Source organism: Onychomys torridus, chromosome 11 (assembly GCF_903995425.1).
Source record: "Onychomys torridus chromosome 11, mOncTor1.1, whole genome shotgun sequence".
NCBI classification, from domain to species: domain Eukaryota; kingdom Metazoa; phylum Chordata; class Mammalia; order Rodentia; family Cricetidae; genus Onychomys; species Onychomys torridus.
Window position 1 is genome coordinate 34,294,015 of NC_050453.1, and position 18,868 is coordinate 34,312,882.

General features: G+C 41.5%; 1 protein-coding gene across 1 annotated transcript; it reads left to right on the plus strand.

Annotated features, from left to right (window-relative positions):
• The first annotated feature begins 4,939 nt into the window (after positions 1 to 4,939).
• On the plus strand, positions 4,940 to 17,612 carry LOC118593480 (calcyclin binding protein). Its single transcript, XM_036202974.1, has 6 exons — positions 4,940 to 5,180; positions 9,291 to 9,507; positions 11,414 to 11,510; positions 11,946 to 12,045; positions 14,863 to 14,960; positions 16,816 to 17,612. Exons 1-6 carry the CDS (start codon positions 5,160 to 5,162, stop codon positions 16,970 to 16,972), a joined length of 690 nt encoding a protein of 229 aa, XP_036058867.1. The 5' UTR covers positions 4,940 to 5,159; the 3' UTR covers positions 16,973 to 17,612.
• Positions 17,613 to 18,868: the final 1,256 nt, after the last annotated feature.

An 18,868-nucleotide genomic window follows, 5' to 3' on the forward strand; every position in this document is an offset into this window, starting at 1 on the left:
CACATAAATAAAAATAAGTCTTAAAAAAGAAAGAAAATGAAATAGAAGAGAATGGGAATAATTATCAGTATTGTTTGAAGAAACTATGGTTCATATCTTGCTAAGTAGATGAAGTAAATAATCCAGGGTCTAGAAACTGCCCTAGTGGTTAAGAAAGTGGTAAAACTGATGGACATAAATCTATATCTACAGGCCAATACAAAGAGAAAAGATGTCATAGGATTGAAGAATTGATATAGCAATAATCAGGGAGTTGAAGGTGCTGAGAAAACACAACTGTCTCCAGAACATGAGTTCTTAGTATGTTAGAATTTAGAAATAGGTATTTCTCTAACATGAGGTCTCAGGTACAGTCATGGATATCTAAATACAAACCAGAACTACTATTTATGGCATATATACAGATAACATGTTTATAGGAAATGTGTCCCTTTTTGTATCTTTAGTTTTCAAGCAGTGTTATTAGTTAGGTATTCTAGTCCCTGCTTAAATATGAGAGAACTCTGAGAACTCAAAACCTAAAAGCTTAGCTTATTATGAGACCTTGAAATTGGATCTGAAACGAAGAATATAAAAACCTTTCTTCAGCATCTAGGACTTGAATCCCAAACTTCTTGGAAAAGAACATTTTTGGTTTCCTTTCCTGTTGCTGTGAGAGTATATTAAAAATAAAGGAAGAAAGAGGGTTTACTTGGCCCGCAATTCCAGATTACATCTATTGTAGGAAAGTCAAGGTGGCTTCCTTGTATAAGATGAGCAAAATATCTACAACTGCTCCCAAGCAAGAAAAACTGCTGTAGTAGCAAAAAGACAATAAACTTTAAGTAGCAAGAAGACAGAAGAGCAGAGTGAGAAGGTGGGACAGCATGAGACTGGGATGGGTGAAATGATAGTTGGTTGTATAGTTTTTAGTTTGCCTATACTCCTTACTTTTCAGTTAAACACTGTTGCCATGAAGTCATAATTAAAGGTCTAATTAGTTCACTTTGTGTAGGAGAGAGTTTGAATAATCCAGGTGGGCCTAGCTCTATCAATTGTAATGTTTTAAAAAACAGGCAAGGCTGTTGCTTCCAGAAGAATAGAGTTCCAACCAGTTCATGGTTTTTTTTTTGGGGGGGGGGCAGGTGTGGGGGGCTGGTCTGAGACAAGGTTTCTCTGTGTAGCTCGGCCTGTCCTGAAACTTGCTCTGTAGACAAGGCTGGCCTCAAACTCAGAGATCTGCCTATCTGTGCCTCCTCCCAGGTGCTGAGATTAAAAATGTGCATCACCACACCCAGCTCTAGCTCATGTTTACTCCCCAAGCTTATTGATAAATCTGGAGCATAGTCTACCTATGATTTTCCATTCCTGTCTGCCTTTCCTAGAGAGTTTGGATTTGCTTAGCCAATTTCTAATGTGTACATCAATTCCTTAGAGATGAGAGCAGATAACAGTAAAGGTATGAGAAGTGTATGAGTTTCCACACACTTTAAAGATTAAGCTGGCAGGACTTGCTACAGACCATGATGTAAGGCCTCAAGATAGAAGATTCAATATGCTCTTGATCCTAAGCAAGTAAGACAAATAAGATAACCAGGTGATACTTCTATGTTGTACAATGCAATATTTGTTCCTATTTCAGTCCTCATTTCTATTTACTATCTGGACACTTTAAAAATTAAAATATAGTAATAAAACATACATCTGTTAGTTCATTTCACTTCCTATAGGATCTTGCTACTCTGTGCAGGCTGGCCTAGAACTAGAGTTCAAGTGATCCTTATACATGTCCACCAGCCAACTAGTAATGTGACAGAGCAAAACAGTACAGAGGTTCCTCCATCTTGTATTCTTGCTGAGGCCATTTTATGTTTAATTAGAATTTGATTGCTGTGGTGGTTGAATAGCAATGGCCCCCAAAGGGAATGGCACTACTAGGAGGTATGGCCTTGTTGGAGGAAGTGTCACTGTGGAGGTGGGCTCTGAGGTCTTATATGCTCAAGCTATGCCCACCACAGTTCACAGTCTCCTCCTGCTGCCTATGGATCAGGACGTAGAACTCTCAGCTCCTTCTCCAGCACAATGTCTGCCTGTGTGCCACTATGCTTCCCACCATGACGGTAATGGACTAAACCTGTGAAACTGTAAGCCACCCCAATTAAATGTTTTCCTTTATAAGAGTTGCCATGGTCATGGTGTCTCTTCACAACAATAGAAACCCTAACTAAGACAATCTTCTTGATCAAGAATCTCATGGGAAATTACTCAACCCTATTCTAGGAACTCAAGTCAAGATGCCCCAGGTAACCTAGCTTCTGGTAAGATTGCCTACTTGTGCAAACCTCCCTTCCCAACTAACCACTTAGCTTCTGTTAAAATGTTTGCTTGCATAAAACCTCCTCCTGCATCTGCTGAGATACCAGGATGTAATTTTTGCCTTTAAATAGTACTTACCCTATACACTCAGGATTACACTAGGGTCCTAAATACCTGAGTGTGGTCCCAGCCCCATGGAATGAAGATTTCAATTGTCTATAAACTGTATCAGAGTAGTTATCTCTGGTGGGCTCCCTGTAACACTTTTGACACCTTAAAAAATTCTCTAGGCCTTAGGTTACCAAACCAACCACACAAACATTATGTTTACAGCTTATAACACTATAAACTGTACCCAAATCAAGAAACAACCCTGTTAGGTCTCAAAGAAAGATGAGGCAAGTCTCAGTCAGTACGAGTGGCTCCTACCAGCACTCCTCACCCTACCTACTCCCTTGGTCTGGATTTCTGGTTCCCTTAGCCCAGTCTGCTCTCAGTATAACTCAGTCATTTTTGTTATGCAGGTCTTTTGGCCTAGGCTGATTGGAGGCAGCTCCTAGCTGGTTTAGTCTGCTGGCCATGTTCAGCCTGAACTCCCCACCCTGCCCTTTTCCACATCTGTTGGCATTCTGGCCAGCAACATGGAGCCCCCCCCCCCCCCACGTGTCCTGATGTAAAGCCCTCTTTAAGCAGGGGGGGGGGGGTGGGAGTGGGGTGGTGAGGGGGGAGGTTCGGCCCTCCTCCTCCTTCTTCTTTTTCCCCTTTGTTAGTATTTTGACCCGCCCCTTGGGGCCTTTCTGTGTCCTGACTGTAAATACCTCATTTAAGGAGAAAAAAAAAATATTCCCTTCTCTCTTCCTCGCTCCCTCTCTCCTATCTTTATCTTTCTATCAAATAAATTCTCCAGGAGAATGCAGTGCCTGGGGTGTGAGTGACTGACTCCACTGCAGCTCATCTGCCCGGCCTCACGCATGGGACACCCTGGCTGGTCCAGCCAGGGTCTCCCTCGTGCAGTATCATAACACCCTTTCTCTCTCTTCTCCACGAAGCTGCATGCATCTCCGCTTCCCTCCCCCTCCCCTCTCCCTCTCTCTCTCCTTCTCTTTCTCTCTATCCCCTCTATTATAATAAACTTTCCACGTGGATGCATGTCTGTCTATTATAATAAACTTTCCATGTGGATGCATGTCTGCACGGTGTAACTTCCAGTGCCCACGCCTCTGCGGGCACCTTGGCCCAACCCATCAAGGCCTTCCTCGCCGTAACATTACAGTACCTACAATAAAAATCTCCCCGTACTTTAGGAGTAGTCATGTCCTCCTCCTTTTACTTTTTTTTTTTTTAATTCAAATACCCAAACCTCAGAAGGTGGTACCTTTTTGTCATTGTCTTCTCTCCAAAAAAAGATTGCTTTCTATTTTTTGTTTCTTTTTCTATCTTTTCTTTTCTTTTTTCTTTGTTTTTTCGAGACAGGGTTTTTCTGTGTAGTTTCAGTGCCTGTCCTGGAGCTCGCTCTGTAGACCAAGCTGGCCTCGAACTTCCGAGTGCTGGGATCAAAGGCTTGCACCACCTCTGCCCGGCTTTTGTTTTGTTTTTATTTTTAATGCTACAGGCCATGGGAATGGTGGTTTGAGACTTTTAAATGCAACTAAACACTATGTACTTTCCCGCCTGACTTGGGTCATTTTGTGCTCGTTTGCCTGAGTTCGCGCATACTGCAATGTAATTACATTGGTGTAATGTAAAATGCACTATAGCAGCGTTTTCCTTCTGACCTGTTGATTCTAATCACTCCCCTAGGCATCTATAAAGCTGACAGATTGCTTGACCTCCCAATTTTTGGGGGGTACTATTTGTTTTCAACTGTGTTACAGATGTCTCTATGCTGTTAGAAATTAAAATAATTTTATGATGGATAGTAAAAACTGGGTTTTACTAATCCAGGCTGCTATAACCAAAATATAGTTCCAAGAATTTCTCCACGTGTCCTTCCTGGGACCACTTAATCCAAACCCTGCTGAAAACTACAATAACTGAACCGTTGGTAAACAGCAAAGGCACTGGAAATCTTGTTTCAATAGCTCATAAAGGAAAGGCAGAATCAAAATTTCAGCCACTGAAGAAGCCGTGCCGTCTTCCCACCACTGCGCCTACGAGCCTGTCACCTGGCCCACGCAACCCTTCCTAAAGTCCTACAAGATGGCGCCACGCCCAAGATGCTAGACGCAGGACGAACCCCGAATTCCCATGCCCACTTAAAAACCAGTGTCCTCTTCGGGAACCTTCCTCCCTAAACAAAGCCGTCCTTTTCAGACGTAACTGTGCTGCTTTGGGGGCGCGCCTTTGTTCTTCCCTCCCAACACCTCACAATAACCAAAATCAAGATGGCGGCCGGGCTAGCCCCTCGTCCTAGCGGCTGAAGCAGCCCTTCCCCAAACACGTCCCCCTGGGTCCCCAGACCGCTGTGCATTAGTTCCACGGCTAGACTTAGGCCGTGGTTCCGAGCTGCGACTGCGCAGCCAGGCTACGCCGTAGCGGAATGACGTCTAGGTTGCTGGGGCGGAAGGAAGAGGTGTGACGCTTCTCGAGCATTCGATCGCTCGCGAGAATTGAGCGTTGCTAGGAGACCCGGCTGGAGGGCGGGACCAGACGCGGCGGGGCGGAGCTGGGCGGGGCCTCAAGGGCGGGCGGCGGAGCCTCGCGAAGGTTCCAGAGTCGTCGCGTGCGGAGGGCGGGCCGCGGAGTCGCGCCGGGTCGGTGTCGTTCGCTGCTGGCGCTGCGTCGCTCTCGGGTGGCGTGTTCGGCGTTTCCTGTCGGCTCTCTTGCACCGGTGCAGCTCCGGCCTCCGGCCCGTCCGCCGCACCATGGCTTCCACTTTGGAGGAGGTAGGGGTCGGCCTCGACCTACAGGCTCGCGCCGCCGGGCTGCCGCGCCTTCCCCCGGGCTCGTGTCCACAGCTCTGCCCCTGTCGCGGGCCGCGGCCTCCACGCCGCCACCTGCCTGGGCCCTGGACGCCCGGCCGCGGCTGGAAGGTCGGGGGTGTGTCAGGAGCCCAGCTGCCGGCGCGGGTCGTGGTCCCCTCTCTTTTCCCGAGGTCTCCTCGGCTCCCGGTTTTTACCGGCTAGGGAACAGGAACCTCCGCTAAATCAAAGCTCATTGCAAAAGCTGGTAGCTCCGGGCGGAGGGCAGTTGGAAGCAATTCTGTGCCTCCTCGGCTAGCCACGATACTTTGGGCACCGCATTCATCCCACAGGGTGGTTCTACATGTCTGTTATTTCTAAACGCCCAGTGCTTACGACTCACTTTATTTAGCAGTGCCAGTGGCGGACCTGCAGGCCTTGCTTGCACATGGCTAGGTAGGCAAGCGCGCTATCATTGAGTTATATCCCCAATCTTTATGTAGTAAATGCATTTAAAGAAATTAGAAATTTAGTTGTAGGTAATGGTAGGAAATTGTGTGGTGTCTGTTTTTAGATCTGTAAACTGTGAACGTGGGTAACTTGACTTTTGGAACCTCAAGTTTTACTCAGCTACAAAATATGAATGATAATTGAATTGTTCCATTTCTGGCCTATGTAGGTTTTATGTGATTGATATATTGTGTTTACAGAAGCGTTGGCTATCTGTTAAAATTTGCCTTTCGGAAAATTTCCCCTCACTTTGAAAAGCAAGACACTGGCTTTAAAGGCAGAAAAACTATGAAGCTATGTTAAAGTATTAATCCGGGTATCTTGCCCCATAAGTAAGTAGCCTCAAGCACCATGTGTGCACATGGAGAATCTATGGCAGCTTAACAGTTGTGCATACAGGTAGTTCAATAGTAACCCTCTCCAAAGGAAGGAACTTTAGATTTGGGGATATGCATATAGGGGCACATTTTTCTTTTGGGATAAAATTCACCTTATTCAATCATATTCAGGTGTACAATTCAATTCTTTTGTTGTGCAACCATCAGTGTTATTTAATTGCAAAGTATTTTCAGTTCCTCAAAAAGAAGTCCATCGAGTGTGGGATTGGATCGAGCTGGTGCCTTACATGTTTCTAGTTCATCTGTGATACATCAGTACACCATTCCTTTTTATAGTTGACTAATACCCCATTGTATAGATAGAATGCATTGTATAGATAGAATGCACCTCCCTGGTTCTCTGTTTTGATGATTCTGAGTCTTTGTAAACAGGTTTTGTTGTTTTGTGGACATGTTTGTAGTCCATGTAGTTGACAGATAATAAGGCTAAGTCTTGGGAAACTACCATTTCCACAAGAATTGCATAAAAGATCGTATTTCTTCATATACTCAATAATATTTGTTATTTTCTTGGGTGTTGTGCATAAGATATCATTCAAGTGCGTGTGGTACCACCTTATGTATTTGTTATGTCTCCCTAGATGTGATACATCTGTGTGTGTGTGTGTATATGTGTGTGTGTGTGTATATATGTGTGTGTGTGTGTGTACGTGTGTGTGTACACGTACCTGGTGTCCAGTTCCATGTCTTCAGGGGGAAAGTTGGGTTATTTTCTTTCCCATTTTGAGCAATTTTTGTTTGCAGGGGTGGGTCACACTAAATAGTCCTGGCTTGGAACTTGCTATGGTAATCAGACTCAGGATCCACCTACCTCTGCTTCCAGAGTGGTAAGACTAAAAGCATGTGCCACCAGGCCAGGCCAAGCACATTGGTTTTAAGGCTCCTAGTGAACAATTAGGAGATAGAGTCAAAGGAAGATACATGTTAACATACAGAAAACAAGCATGCCAAGAAGCCAAAGAAAAATTGTGAGATAAAGTGTGTAGGAGACTGCTTTATCTATCTTGGTCACTTAAAGTTTGCACACAGAACCTGCACTATTGTTGGTTTCAAGGCTGCAAATACAAAAGCCAAGCAATGATTTTTTTTTTTTCTTTTTACTTCAGTTGACACCTTTCTAAAGAGTACTGTAGAGCTAAAACTAGCCATAAAGAGGGCCTGGTAATTCTGCCATGAGTGTGCTAGAAAAAGGGTTCTCATTCCAGTCAAAAGCAAAACCTCTTAGGTTTGATAGGTTTCCTTTTCTCCTTTTGTTAAGTAAATCCCTATTCTGGGACTAAGTACTTGCGTTACTTTTAGTATTATTACTAGATACCAGAATCTACATGAATTTTGAAATCACTGAAATGAAATACCTTGATTCTAAATTGAAAGGATGAGTGTGCAGTTTTGGATCTTCGAATCAATGTTTCTTGGGACTGTGGACAGGAGCAGCATTGCTGTGCCTTTTATAAACTGTTAGGAGTAAGTACAGCCAGTGAGATCAGGCCATGGAGTGATATGCCATTATAAAATGAAGGCTAACTCCTTTTTCTTTCAGACGCTATCTAGATTTTTTAAATTCTTTTATTTCCTGAGATTACAATACATTGCATTTCCCCCCTTCCTCCAAGCCTCCCATTTGCTCTCTCTTCAGTTTCATGGCTTCTCTTTCATTGATTGTTATATGCCTGTCTGTCTTCTTCCTTGGGGAAGGCTGTTTCTAGTGCTCTTAGCCTTTCTTGTTTGCCTGTGTTTCTTTGTATAGGGGGACCTCATGGGCTCCCCTGTTGACTTTAGCATGCTCATTGTTGTCCTTGTCCCACTCATGTTTAGGTCGGCATGCTGCTGAGATTTTTTTCTTCTGATATTTCTAGAAGGCAATCTCACAACAAACTTCCTGATCCTCTGACTCTTACATTTTTGACCTCTTCTACACTTATCCCTGTGTCTTAGATGCTTTAGGTCAGAGAGTTATGACATAGATATATCCACTGAGACTGGGCTCCACACCATTGTGGAGATTTTGGCTTTCTGTTATGGACTCTAAATTGTAAATGGGTCATTTAAAGACTTTTAACATTAAGCCTTTTACTTAGTATGAAGGTACAAAGTAAGGTCGTTTTTATGGTCAGGTTACCTAGTATGAGGTACCAAGTACCTAGTACCAAGGCAGAAAATCTTAAGCATTTAGTCACAGTTATGTCAGAGGGTGATTGGGGAAATATTTAAGCCCATTGATTTTTTTGTGTCTATCTGCCTGGATATACCACGTGGATGCAGGTGCCCATGGAGGGCATCAGATACCCTGGAGGTGGAATTACAGATTTGTGAGCTGCTAGTGTGGGGGCTGGGAACTAAACAGCTATTCTTTGGAAGAACAGCATGGGCTCCCAATCTCTCCAGCTCCTGCCCATTGATTTTTTAGCATTGTGAAGTTTCACTGCATCATAAATGTCTGTCTAGAAACTTAGCTGATGTATTGGCGTGACAAGAAAACAACAGATTTGCTAATGTCCATGAGTCACAGGGTTTAGATATCCAGGGTTTCCTTTCTTGGTTTCAGATTATAAACAAAAGATGGATCCAGCTGCCTACCAGACTTTTTCTTCAAGGCAGAATACCTTTACATTTATTTACCAATGCACATGTGGAGATCAGGAGGGCCTGCCAGTCTTGGTTCTCTTTTCCCCTGGATCCTGGGAACTGAACTCAGTGACCAGGCTTGGCAGCGAGTACCTTTACCCACTGAGCCATCTTGCTGACTCTATTTTATCTTTTGTCAAAAAATTCAAATTCTGAGATAGGAAAGGCAGTGAAACCAATCACTGGAGGTACAGCCTTCCTTACCTCAGTAAAGTTGCCTTTGCTCTTTTCTGTCAGATGGATTCTCATCTCTTTTACTAAAATATTTAAATTTTTCTAAGACTTGATGTTACAGGGTCATCTATGAACAATCCTATTTTTGTACTTTACAACTGGCAGGCAACAGCCTACCATGCTAGAAAATAAAGACAATTACTATTGATTTAAGATTGTTTTCCTTTAATAAAAAGGAAGTGTGAGTTATTTTCAGTTCAGTGAACAAGAAGAAATAAAATTGCAACTCTTAAAAAAATGAAATGAACTTTATTTTTAGTTCTTATTTCAATAAGTTGCATTGGGTGGTAGGCCTTATTTATCCTAATGTCCTTCTACCATAACACAGTTGCAGAAAGACCTAGAAGAGGTCAAAGTGTTGCTGGAAAAGACCACTAGGAAAAGAGTGCGTGATACTCTTACAAGTGAAAAATCCAAGATTGAGACGGAAATAAAGAACAAGATGCAGCAGAAATCACAGAAGAAACCAGAACTTGACAATGAAAAGCCAGCTGCTGTGGTTGCTCCTCTTACAACAGGCTACACTGTGAAAATCAGTAATTATGGTATGGCCCGTTCCTCTATATCTAGTGTTTTGCCAAGCAGAAATAACTACTCCATAAAATATTCATGTTACATATACATTATTTGTGTGAAGTTTGTGCCCCCCCCCCCCCTTATTTTTTTGGAGCTGAGGATTGAGCCCAGGGCCTTGTGCTTGCTAGTCAGCGCTCTATCACTGAACTAAATCCCCAACCTGGCTCTTTTTGTTTTTAATGTTGACATTTGGTATGGGTTAGATACTATTGTGTAGTTTAACAGTATATACCAAAATGGCATTAGATGCTATACTTACTGGATGGCCAAATAACAGATTTATGGTGAAGAATTAGTATCTTTTCTCTATTTATTTATTTGGGATTTGCTTTTTTGTGTGTGGGACAGTTGCTTGTAGCCCATGTTGGCCTTGAACTGTGGAGCTCCTCCTGCCTTCCCTCCTGAGTGCTAGGGTCACAGTTGTGTGCCACCAGGATCATTCTGTTTTATTGTGAGGCCAGGCTTCTTAATATGTTGTCAAGACTGTTTTCAAGAGATCCTTCCACTTGTGCCTTCCAAGTAGCTGAGAGCCTAGCTGTGCATCACGGTGCAGTGCTTAGGAAATGGAATCTTTTTGGTTTTTCGAGACAGGGTTTCTTTGTGTAGTTTTGGTGCCTATCCTGGATCTCTCTAGAGCAGGCTGACCTTGAACTCACAGACATCTGCCTGGCTCTGCCTCCCGAGTGCTGGGATTAAAGGCGTGTGCCACCACTGCCCAGCTAGGAAATGGAATCTCAAACTTACATTCTATGTCTTGAAAGGGCTAGGGTTGCAGTTTTTTTGACTGTTAGAAAAGTAGAAATGGTTATTGAATTAGTATTGATGTTTAGCTATTCAGCTTAGTGGAGAATTGTTAATTTCCCAGAGGCAGGGTCTTAATATGTGACCTAGGCTGGCCTTGAACTCACTGTTTAATTGATGATGACTTTGTACTGCTCATTATAAGTATGTGCCACAATGGAAAGATCTATCAAGTTTTAGATGGAGGACAAAATTATTTAACAAAACAAGTAAACAAGCTAATCTTCTTGTATTTGCTGGGCTTAGTGGCACATGCCTATAATCTTTGCTGCTTGGGAGGTTATGGTAGGATGATTGCAAGTTTGAGGCCAGCTTTGGCAGTTTAGACCTTTCTTAGAAAAATTAGTGCTGGGATGAAACTTACTAGTAGAGGGCTTGCCTGGTGTTCACAAGGCTACGGGTTTGGGTGTTGGTAGGGAAAAGTTTTTTTTAAAGATGAACTGCATTAAATGATCCTAGTTTTACTCCAATGAATAAAAAGATTGTGGGCTTTGCATTTAGAAACTGAATTTTACTCTTCATTCTCCCTCTTGTTGGAGTCTTATCTTCAGGGATAGTACCGTTTTCAGGGTACTGTTTTGAGACATAGCTTCTCCATATTGAGAGGTTTTTTTAATGATTCCTTTTTATTTTTATGTGCATTGGTGTTTGGCTTGTGTGTGTATATATATATATAATGTCTGAGGGTGTCAGATCCCTTGGAACTGGAGTTAAAGACAGTTGCCATCTCTCTATCCCCCATCTTGAGAATTTTTTAGCCTTTAATTTTTTTTCATGTCTCTTACTGTTTTTTATTTTCTAAATTTTATTTATGTGTATGGGTGTTTTGTTTAGATGTATGTCTGAGCATTACATGCATGCCTCAGAGTCTGGAAGAGGATGTCTGATGCCCTGGGACTAGAGTTGCAGATGCTGTGGCTGCCATGTCAGTGCTAGGTTTTGAACTCTGGGTCTCTGGGGAGAACAGCCAGTGCTTTTAACTGCCAAGCCAGCCATCTTTAAGCTCCTGTAACTGAGTTTTATGATAAGCATAAATAGTTTCTGATATGCCTGTCTATCTTTTTGTTTTGCTAGGATGGGATCAGTCAGATAAGTTTGTGAAAATCTACATTACCTTAACTGGAGTTCATCAGGTTCCCACTGAGAATGTGCAGGTACACTTCACAGAGAGGTAAGTTCTTGTTACTGGAAAGTACAACAAACATTGCCTTATCATGGGAATCTTGTCTTCTGGATGGCTTCCAAAGTGCTGAAATTTAGCATTAACTATAACCTTACTTGAAAGAAGTGGAACAATCAAGTCTACAGTTATCAACCCATGGGTCATGACCTCTTTGGAAGGTCAAATGACCCTTTCACAGGGGTTGCATATCAGATATCCCACATACCATATATTTTCAGTGTGATTCTTAACAGCAAAATTAACAGTAATGTGGCAATGAAAATAATGTTATGGCTGGGGGTCATTACAACATGAAGAACTGTATTGAAGGGTCACAGTGTTAAGATTGAGAATCATTGCTCTAAACTAAACTGGTGACTTACTGTCACCATAGAGTGCCTGTCACAGAACCAGAAAGATAATACATTCCCTGTTGTGTTGTAGGTCATTTGATCTCTTGGTAAAAAATCTCAATGGCAAGAATTACTCCATGATTGTGAACAATCTTTTGAAACCCATCTCTGTCGAAAGCAGTTCAAAAAAAGTGAGTATGGGGGGGGTCAAAATATTGTGAAAACTTCATTAAATTGAATCTGGCTGATTTAGGGTAGAGATGAACTAAAAATTTTCTACTGTATCTGGTACTGGTAAAGTGCAGTTCACTGCCTGATCTGTAAGTAGTTTGTTACAGGAATAACCATTCTTAAGTACTTTTGGTGTCTGCTTCTCCACTAGAGTGGCAAAATAGATCGTTTAGCCCATGAAATGTAAAATAGATAATTTACTGTTTGGCCCTTTGAAGAAAGCTTGCCAATTGATTGTAGAATATGTTCTAAGAAAATTGCATTAAAATTAAGGAGAAATGTTTTAGGTGGTTAAGAGTTGAGTTTTAATGCCAGCTTTGTTCATCACTTAGTTGTAACCCCTGGCAGCTCTTTGCCTCACTTTCCCCATGTGTACAAAGTAGGACTGGTACACTGATAAATAAATGGGATAGCATTAAGTGTATTATATGTAAATTTGTGATGCATATAAGGACCTCTAAGTACTTAGCTTAGTTGAAGCTGTAAAAAACAGGGAAGTTTTCATTAGGGGAAAAAAAAAAAAAAACCAACCTGTTGCTCCAACTCCTCTTTTCTTTCCAGTTTAAAAAGTGATGCTTAATATATCAGATGTAGGCTGGGCGGTGGTAGCGCACGCCTTTAATCCTAGCACTCGGAAGGCAGAGCCAGGTTGATCTCTGAGTTCGAGTCCAGCCTGGTCTACAGAGTGAGATCCAGGACAGGTACCAAAACTACACAGAGAAACCCTGTCTTGGAAAATGAATAAATAAAACCAGTTTTCATTTAAAAACCAAAACCTGTTGCTCATGCTTTTACAAATTCGTACAACCCTGCTTTTCTTTCCATTTTAAAAAGTGATGCTTAGGGGCTGGAGAGATGGCGTAGAGGTTAAGAGCACCATCTGTTTTTCCAGAGGTCCTGAGTTCAATTCCCAGCAACCACATGGTGGCTCACAACCATCTGTAATGAGATCTGGTGCCCTCTTCTGGCCTGCAGGGATACATGCAGACAGAACACTGTATACATAATAAATAAATAAATCCTTTAAAAAAGTGATGCTTAATATATCAGATGTATAGACATGTAATTCTTCCATGTTAGGTATTTGTTTAAAAGTAGTAATAAAAGCAGTGTGTTAAGTAGCCAGTTCTCACTGCAGTAATCTCATTTGTTAGTCTCATAGTGAAGGAATAATCAAGGCATCAAAGTTACACTGATCACTGTTGAATTAAAAGTTGTTTCCCAGCTGGCGCATGCCTGTAATCCCAGCACTCGGGAGGTGGAGGCAGGTGGATCTCTGTGAGTTCGAGGCCAGCCAGGTCTACAGAAGAGTTCCAGGACAGGCTCCAAAGCTACAGAGAAACCCTGCCTCAAAAAACAAAAAACAAAACAAAAGGTTGTTTCCCTTCCTTTTACTCCCTTCAGACACTTTACCCTCGATTTTTCCTTAAGTCACTGAGGTCCACCCAGACCTTTCAACACACCACAACTATTTCATTGAGGAGCTATTCTTTTTGCTTTGCTAGCTGTCTATAGTGTCCTCCTTTCAGGTCTTAGGTTTTGCTTGGGTCACATTTTGTCCCAGAGAAGCACCTCTTTTTTTTTTTTTTTTTTTGAGATAAGGCTCAAACGCAGGGCCTTGCGCTTGCTAAGCAAGCGCTCTACCATTGAGCTAAATCCCCAACCTTGAGAAGCCCCTCTAATGAGGTTCTTCCCATACTTCCCATTAACATTCTCTTTAAGTCTTTGTGTGCAAGCATGTACGCTTGTATACACAAACCATGATACGCATGTGGAGATCAGGAGACACTCCATGTCAGTCCACCTTGTTTGGGACAGAGTCTCTTGTTAGTTCACCACTATATGTACCAGGCTACCTGGCCCACAAGCTTCTTGGATTTCCTGCCTCCATCTTGCTATAGGAGTGCTTGGACGACAGTTGTGTATGACCATGCCTGGCTTTTTTACTTGGGTTTTGGATATCTGAATTCATGTCCTCATGTTTGCATGACATGCTGTCCTAGTTAAGTTTCTATTTCTGTGATAAAACACCAAGACCAAAAGTAAGATGTTCAGGTCATAGTCAGTCATGAAGGGAACTCAAGGCAGGAACAGCAGAGGCCATAGAGTAAGCATACTGGCTTCTTCTTTGGGGCTTGCTCAGCCTTCTTTCTTATGCAACCCAAGACTATGCCCAGGGCTTATACTTCCTGTCAGTCAAGAAAATGCCTTACCGACTTGCCAACAGGCAATCTGATGGAGGCACTTTCTCAATTGAGGTTCCTCCTTCTAGATACTCTGGCTTGTGTCAAGTTGACACAAACAAAATCAACTAGGACACATGCACATGAGATTACTCATTGAACCAAGGTAGTTCAGCCCAAGAGTCTTTTCAAATACGGTCTCAGGTAGCCCAGACAGTACTCCATTCCACTAAGTAGCTAAAGATGACCTTGAACTCCTGATAATCCTACCTCTTCTCTCCAAAGTGCTGGGGTTACAGGTGTATGCCACAATGGCGTTTTATGTGATATAGTAGGAATTGGACTCAGGGTTGGATCAATTCTGAGCAAGTCTCTACCAGCTGAACCATATCCCCAAACTATCTTCAGGTCTTGACGACATTGGCATTGAAGGTATTCAGGTTTGTTTCACTTGTTTGTATTCTGGCTTATGAAAGTCTTGCTAGCACCAAGAATGAGTATTAATGTACTAGGCACTTGATTGGGTAAATTACTGTTTTCTAAGTCATGCTTATTTCTATGTTACAAGCTCCCACTCCTCTCCTTTTCTTCCAGGTCAAGACCGATACAGTAATCATCTTATGTAGAAAGAAAGCAGAAAACACACGATGGGACTACTTAACTCAAGTGGAAAAAGAATGCAAAGAGAAAGAGTAAGTTTACTTGAATAATTTTACTAACTTTTATCTGGGGTTCTGGTTTCAAATATGGATAATAGTTGTACAAGCATTATCTCCTGATACCTTCTGGACAGACTGTTTGACTTACATCTGCTTTCACCTATCAGAATCTTTCTTTCTTTTTTTAAAAAATTATTTATTTATTTTTATTTCATGTTCATTCCTGTTTTGGCTGCATGTTAAGTGTGAAGGTGTCAGATCCCATGAAACTGGGAATTACAGACAGTTGTGAGCTGCCATGTGGGTTCTGGGAATTGAACCCAGGTCCTGTGGAAGAGCAGACAGTGCTCTTAACCACTGAGCCATCTCTCCAGCCCAAATCTTTCTTTTTTGAGACAGGTTCTCTCTAGTATGTAGTTTGGCTGTCCTAGAACTTGCCAGACTGGCCTTGAACTCGGAGAGATCTGCCTGCCTCTGCCTCCTGAGTGCTGGGATTAAAAGTGTGCGCTACTATGCCCAGCCTGTCAGAGCCTATTGAGGAGGGCAAGGGCCAGTTCAAGACAATCATTGTATAGCTTGTTCTTTAGCATTGTGGTATTCCTGGACATATTGGTGTGTCTGTAGGTACTGTGGCCTGATCTCAGATAATTTTGCTTTAGGAATTCACAGAGTTCAGTCACCCGAATCATTTGATTCCTGAGATGAGTTGGCTTCACTATCATTGATTTTATGTGACAAGGATACCTTTTCTTTTCCTTTTTTTAAAAAGTCCTGCTGTGTAGCTCAAAAGTCTTGTCTCTCAAGTAATGAAATTATATGCATTTACTACCACATCCAGTTTTATTTTTATCCTCCTCAATGACTTTAAAAACCTTCTCAGATGACTTGCACTGTGGATGGGTTTAAAGTGTGCTTCTATAGTTTGTAGTTTTGTTTTGTTTTTACTTTTTATTTACTTATTTATTTAGGGTTTTTCAAGACAGAGTTTCTCTGTGTAACTTTGCACCTTTCCTGAAACTCACAGAGACCGCCTGCCTCTGCCTCCTGCCTCCTGAGTGCTGGGATTACAGGCGTGCGCCACCACTGCCTGGCAGTTAGTAGGTTTTGTGTTCTTCCCCTGATAGCCAGAATGCAGTAGGAAGTGGTAGGCTAGAGTTAGGAATATTTGACTACTTGGGGATTTGATTTAAGCCTGAGCTTAAATAATGAGACCTATTTCAAAAAGTAAATGTAAAGCTGATTGGCTGTTTGGACATTCATTGAACTAGAATTGCTTACTATATAGACTATAACCTCAACACTAGGCCAAGTTCCATGGATCTCAAATTTGGCGGTTTTTAAAATTTATTAATTTCTTTAGGTATCCATACCATGATGCATGTTTGTAGTGTTTTCCTCAATAGCTTTTGGTTTTTGTTTGTTTGCTTGGTTTTGTTTTTTGAGTCAAGGTTTCTCTGGGTAACAGCCCTGGCTGTACAGGAACTCGATTTGTAGACCAGGCTGGCCTCAAACTCACAAGATACACCTGGCTCTGCCTCCCAAGTGCTGGGATTAAAGGCGTGGGCCACCACCGCCCAGCTCTCATCAGTTTTTTTAATGTGAAGAAATGTGCTTGTAAAAATCAAAAGCTGGAAAAGTTGTTATTCACATTTACGTATTTTCTCTTGAAATCTCACTGCCTCATTGTCAGTCCTTGCCATGTGCTTTTCTCTCCTTTGTGTACTATGCACATGTGGTATGAAGCTTTACCATGATGACCCTAGACAAGCTATTCTGGTGGTATACTCTAGCATCCCTTCTCTCTGCTCTTCTCCTTCCTACCAGTTACCATCTAGGCATGTCTTTCCATGTTGCAGTTTTTCATTGTAGACTGTTTTCTTTTTCATAGAAAGCCTTCCTACGACGCTGAAACAGATCCCAGTGAGGGATTAATGAACGTTCTAAAGAAAATTTATGAAGATGGAGACGATGACATGAAGCGAACCATTAATAAAGCCTGGGTGGAATCTAGAGAGAAGCAAGCCAGAGAAGACACAGAATTTTGAGACTTTTAAGTCCCTTGGGAACTGTGATGTGGAACGCTCCTGTTTCCAGTAAGGGAATGTTGTTGAACTGCACATAAAATTTGACAGATAACTATTTACACTTCTAAGTAAAGACAGCAAATTCTCTATTTCTTACTGGAGGATTTGATTTAAGTAAATATGCTTATTAAACATTTCCTTCATTAGCATCATAGTCATTTTGTTTAAGAAAAGGTTTTACATTTACTGAAATGTAAAAAAGAAATCTTACATAACGAAAATGTTACTTTTGTTCTGGCTGAGAGGTAAAAAATAAAATATCTGCCTATCTAACTGACATCATCTCCCACTAATGTAAAAATAAAAGCAAAATTTTTGCATAAGATTCAAATTTGTACACAAACTTGCAAGGTAATGACATACCTGTTACCTGTTATTACCAGCTTAAACAATGTGTGTGCCATATGCTACCATGTATACTAATTGGCTTACTTATGAATATAAATTTAAACAAAATGCAAATGACAAAAACAGACAAACATCTTATGTTCTAAGTACTGCCATGGATCAGCTGGCTTATAAAAATATAACCACAATGCATCAGTTTGAAAATTCATCTATTCCTTTGTTCAATAAAGTTCAAGTTTTACGTAAAAGATCAGTTTTGCTATCTGTTTTACAGTGTATTTGAAAAATTAGGCTGTCACTGCATTTACTGCAGTAACATGCAGAAAGCAAGAAGGGCTGGGTTGATGGCTCAGCTGTTGAAAGCTAATAAGTTCATCACCAGGAAGAAAGCAATTAGATGCCTAGAAGAAAAAGCTAGAGTTCCAGAAGAACCACTACAGCTACAATAAAGAACTTACAATGAACATACAGAAAGGGTGGTTGGGACTATAATGCCTCCAGAACTGTGGTACTGAAACATGAAATAAACAGATGTGTGAAACAAATTAGATTGCATATAAGATTTAGAATACAGTAAGAGTGGTATTTTGGTAGGGGAAGATGAGTTGATATTGATAGAATTTAAAACAGCCATATTGTCCATACTTATATCATCAAAGATATAAATGTAAAAAATGAAGTATACAAGTACCAGAAGAGATGGAATTCCATTACGACCTAAGAGTGAAGGAAAAGTCTTGATTAAAAGTATAAAAGGAGCCTGGCAGTGGTGGCGCACGCCTGTAATCCCAGCACTTGGGAGGCAGAGGCAGGTGAGTCTCTTGGAGTTTGAGGTCAGCCTGGTCTACAGAGTGAGTTCCAGGACAGGCTCCAAAAGCTACACATAGAAACCCTGTCTCGGGAAAAAAAAAAAAAGTATAAAAAGAAAATATACGGGAAAACACACACAACCAAAAGCTAATGACATACAGAGGTTTCTAATAATTATGAATAAGTAGTTCATAGAGATAAAACTAGGAGTGAGGGAAGTGACATGGTTGGGAAGAAGAGGATCAGTGGATCTGGACGAGAACATAATGCGATGTATGAATAGCTCAAACCATTATGCTGTGCATGCTACTTGCTTACTCTGTTCTAGAAAGTACTAATAAAAACTATACCACCCTTAACTTACACTGGGGAAACTCCTGGATTTTATGTAAGAACATTAAATTTCATGTTTAGATTATGAAAAATAGATGCATAGATGGGAAAAGAATGAAAAGGTTAAGCTGATATTTCTAATACCTGTCATAATTTTGGTGGTGTTTTGTTTTTGTTTTTTGTTTTTCAAGACAGGGTTTCTCTGTGTAGCCCTGGCTGGCCTCGAACTCACATAAATCTGCCTGTCTTTGCCTCCTGAGTGCTAGGATTAAAGGTGTGTGCCACCACTATCTGGCTGGAGTCTATCTTAACTTGAAAAATTCTTGGGATTATGGAACAGAAAAAATTAGAATGATATATACAAAG